The sequence below is a fragment of the Colossoma macropomum genome, unplaced genomic scaffold (assembly GCF_904425465.1).
Source record: "Colossoma macropomum unplaced genomic scaffold, Colossoma_macropomum, whole genome shotgun sequence".
Taxonomy (NCBI): Eukaryota; Metazoa; Chordata; class Actinopteri; order Characiformes; family Serrasalmidae; genus Colossoma; species Colossoma macropomum.
Window position 1 is genome coordinate 18,689,817 of NW_023494793.1, and position 4,114 is coordinate 18,693,930.

The 4,114-nt window shown below is 39.2% G+C and overlaps 1 protein-coding gene across 1 annotated transcript; it reads right to left on the reverse strand.

Moving 5' to 3' along the window:
• Positions 1-326: 326 nt before the first annotated feature.
• LOC118813399 (low affinity immunoglobulin gamma Fc region receptor II-like) lies at positions 327-3,563 on the reverse strand. The gene is made up of 5 exons (XM_036578720.1): positions 2,990-3,563; positions 2,586-2,852; positions 921-1,169; positions 695-811; positions 327-610 (listed from the first exon to the last, which is right to left on the reverse strand). The coding sequence occupies exons 1-5, from the start codon at positions 3,342-3,344 to the stop codon at positions 588-590; spliced, it is 1,011 nt and encodes a 336-aa protein (XP_036434613.1). The 5' UTR covers positions 3,345-3,563; the 3' UTR covers positions 327-587.
• Positions 3,564-4,114: the final 551 nt, after the last annotated feature.

The following is a 4,114-nucleotide window of genomic DNA, read 5'->3' on the forward strand; positions in this document are numbered from 1 at the left end:
GGCATCCATATCAGCTCTGCATCACGTTCCATGTTTTCATTCATTCATTCATTCATTCATTCATTCGTTCATTCATTAATGCATTCATTTGTTTGTTTGACAGGGATACAGGAGATAAACACTGTCACATACAATGCAACATATCGCTGCTGTCAGAACAAACCCTCGTATCTCCAAAATGATAATTTTACAGAAGAAGGAAAAAACATACTTTACTTTTAATGTAAGTCAATGGAACCAGACTTTTTTCCAAGTAATTGTGGGCCATTTCTTTTGATCCGTTCATCATGAAATTTACAAACAATGTAAAGGCCAAGAGGCATATTCAAATGATGTCAAAAACAGAAAAACGACAAAAAAGGAGATATGAGGTTTTGTTCTGACAGTAACGATATGTAATGTATCCACTCTGCTCAGTGAGCTGTTTTAGAGGGATTTTAGCTCCTTTTCCTCTCAGAAGTGGATCTGTTCTGTCAGACGGACTAAAAGACTACTAGAACTGCACTTACTGACACATGTATATATATTATATAATGTAAACAAATTCTGGTATTCACTCAGCAAGATGCTCCAGCTTCCATCACTGCTTATGTTCTGTTCTCCGCATCAGCTGTGAAAAACACAATGATCAACATTTCACATCAGTCTTTCATCCGATTTTATATAGTAGTAAAAACCACTACTGAGTTTTTACCTCGAGCTCTGTAGCATTTGACTCCCAGCACAATGGACACCAGCAAATATGGAGACGCTGCCATTAAACTACTGAGCAGACAGAGCACTGAGACTGGAGCTCCTGAACTGGACAAACCTGATACACACAATAAAATCACTGTAATATAGAACAGACACTACTGTGAACACATTCTCATTAAAATATAAAATATTATCATTAAACATTTTTTGTTAAAGCAGCAGACCTCTGACTGAGAGCCAGCTCTTTGGTGACTCTCCTTTCTCTGGGTGTTTACAGTGGTAGAGACCTTCATCTGGCTTTGAGACAGTACGGATGATCATCTCTCCTGTAGTCTGGGTCTGGAGCAGAGATCCATCTTTATAGAAATCAGCTATGAGGTTTGAGGGCTTTGTGGAGCGACATAAACAGTGGAGAGTCAGAGAATCTCCCTCAGTCACAGGATGGACAGGACTGTCCAGAATCATATCACCATCTGTAGGAGAGAGTAAAACGAAAGAGAAAACAGAAAAAAAGAATGGGGCCCTCTGGATGCACATGTATACATTAGTTGAAGCTCTGGGCTCTTATGTGACGCATTTATACCTAAGAGAGGTCATCTTAACCTTGTGTGGTGTTGATGTGTTTGTTACTCAGTGGTCTACTGGACCCACTGCATTATTGGTTTCTTAAATCAGTACAGCCATAACAATTTATGCAAAAATACGAGATGTTTAAAATATCACAAGTGTCCAGCGTAGGGTTCTCCTTTAGCGGTTGTAGTGTCGTGACTCACTTCGGCTGAGTGGTCTCCTTGGACTCCATCTCCCAGAACCCCCTGGGGATCACATGATCACGTGACCACGTGTGTAATATATATGTGTAGGAAGTCTACAGTGTAAAGTCACTGAAAATGTGTTATTTTATATGTTCTTCACAGATTCTTTTTTTTTGATGGGACACAAAGTAACTAAGTAAGCATTTCAAAATGTAAGTTAATTAATAAGCTCATTCAATATAGACCTAATACTCAAGTAATTATTGTGTACATACTACTACTACTACTACTACTAATAATAATAATTACAATAATAGGAAGAAGAAGTGTTACTTATATATTGCCATTCTTAGACCCAAGGTCACATTGCAAACATTATAAAAATGTCTTTAATTCACTTTAATTAATTTTTACTAAGAATAATGAGTAATAATAGACAGACAGTTAAACCCTTACAGGGCTGCCATTGGGCCCAATGGTTTAATACACACCTTGATAACTTCTAGAACAGCTCAAATAGCTTGCACTGAAGTCCCTGTAGTTACTGAATAATACATTAGTATGTAATTAGCCTGGGATTCTAAGGGATTAATAACCAGCAACTGGCTTGTAGGACAATATAAGCATTATAATGCCCTCCTGTACTGAAGTCTTACCTAGTAAAACTGCATTGATAAAAATGTACTAATAGTTAAAAAGCTTTCAAAATATCTTTAGTCCTCTATATTGAACTCTGTGGCAGCGGGGGTGTGGCCAAGCGCCGTTTACAGGGGAGAGGCTGGGCCAGAGTGAGGACGTGGACTGATTGGCAAACGCATACACGATTCTCTCTTTCCCTACTAATATGAGCTTCTTTCCCCAGTAGGGAGGGAGAGAGACCTGGGAGAGAGGAGCACACGGCAGGGAGACAAGCTGAACTTGAAACTCTAGAGACAGAAACAACACTAAATCCTGCAGTAGTGAAGAGCTTTCCATTCACAGCCTAACGTTCTTTTGTTTGTTTTGTGTTTTGTGAGAGAAAGAAAAAGCTCCCTGCCCGCTGACACCACCGCATCTGTACTCCTTTTTTTCATACAACCCCCCTCTCAGGGTATCACAGACTCCTATTACTGTTAGAGAGTAATGGAGACTCACTGTGCACTGTGATGTTGAGAGGATCACTTCCTCCTCCAGATTCAGACTGACACCAGTAAACTCCAGTGAGGGATGTGTAGAGGGAGCTGATGTTGCATGTAGATCCTGTAACTGATGAACAATCTGACACCTCCCCACTGTGTGTGTATCGCCTCACTCTCCATCCAGTAGAGTTACTCTGTCCCTCACAGCTCAGTGAGAGAGAGCCAGCACTAAAGTGTTGAGTTCTGCTGGGACTGATGATCAGAGAGGCTGGAGGAGATGAACCTGAACATGCACACAAGATACACATGTAGCATGTTGATAAATAAAAATGCTAAACAAATATACTGTTCACTAAAAGAATGGTTTTGATGAATACGACATATATATAAACAACCTAAATCATTTCTATATTTCCTCACCAGTGATCCATAGTGTCTGTGCAGTGCTGTACTGTGTCTGATAGACTGGTTCTCCTCTCTCTGCTCTGCACACATAAACTCCTGTGTGATTTAGAGCAGCAGGACTGAGAGTGTAGGAGCCTCCAGCTTCTCTTCTGCTGTCTGACAGGAGCTCTACATGATACAGAACATTGCCATGAACGTCTCTTATTTGTTGTAAGCCTTGTCTGTAGAGAACAGCTCTGTACCAGCTGAATGTCCAGCCTGTAGAGGAGCCTGTAACCTCACAGCTTAGAGTCGCTGAGTCTCCTTCAGTCAGCCAGCTCTGTGGAGACACACTCAATACTGCCTGAGCTACATCTGACAGAGAGAACATGGAGATTATAATAGACTATATAAAAGTTTGAAAGATGTAGAAACAATAACAAAGAGAGATGAGACGTTTGCAAATGGTTAATTAGTGTCAAGTGAAAAGCTAGAAAACTCAGGAATGTGTGGACATTTCAGAGACAGTAGCATAATCATGGCAGTATAAACAAACCATGAAAAAACAAGTGTCAGGATTTGTTTTTATTTTTTTTTAATGTAATTTAAAATTAGAGATCTGATGTGTCTGCTGTGTTTGTAACACAGCCATTACTGGCATGATCATTGGAGTGTTTTTGAGTCATTTTTTATTCTCGTGTGGACTGAAAAATGTTTAAAAACGCTGTTGGTGTGGACGAGGATTATTTCTGAATTCAAAAGAAATAACATTTAAAAATATCCTGATACGTGTGGACGAGGCCTGAATTTTAGAGAACTCTTGAAAAGAATGGAAGCTGTGATAAAGGCGAAGAGTTCATGAGCACTAAATAAAAATAAATATTTTCAGATCATCTTTACTTGTTGAAGCTTTAGTGTACTTTTCTAAATGTTTTCTACTTGTAGGTCGACTTTATGGCTGTTTTGACTGGAAATGAAATAATGAAGGGTGGTCTCTGACTTTTGCACAGTACTGTACATGAAATCACTGAAGCTTTAGAGAAACTGAGTATTTTAAAGAGAAAATTTGCTCATATGTTTAGTAGAGGATGAAGTCTTTGATGGTAGTAATGCGCCTTAAACTCCAAATAATAGAAATAAAATAAGAAAGTCGCCACACTC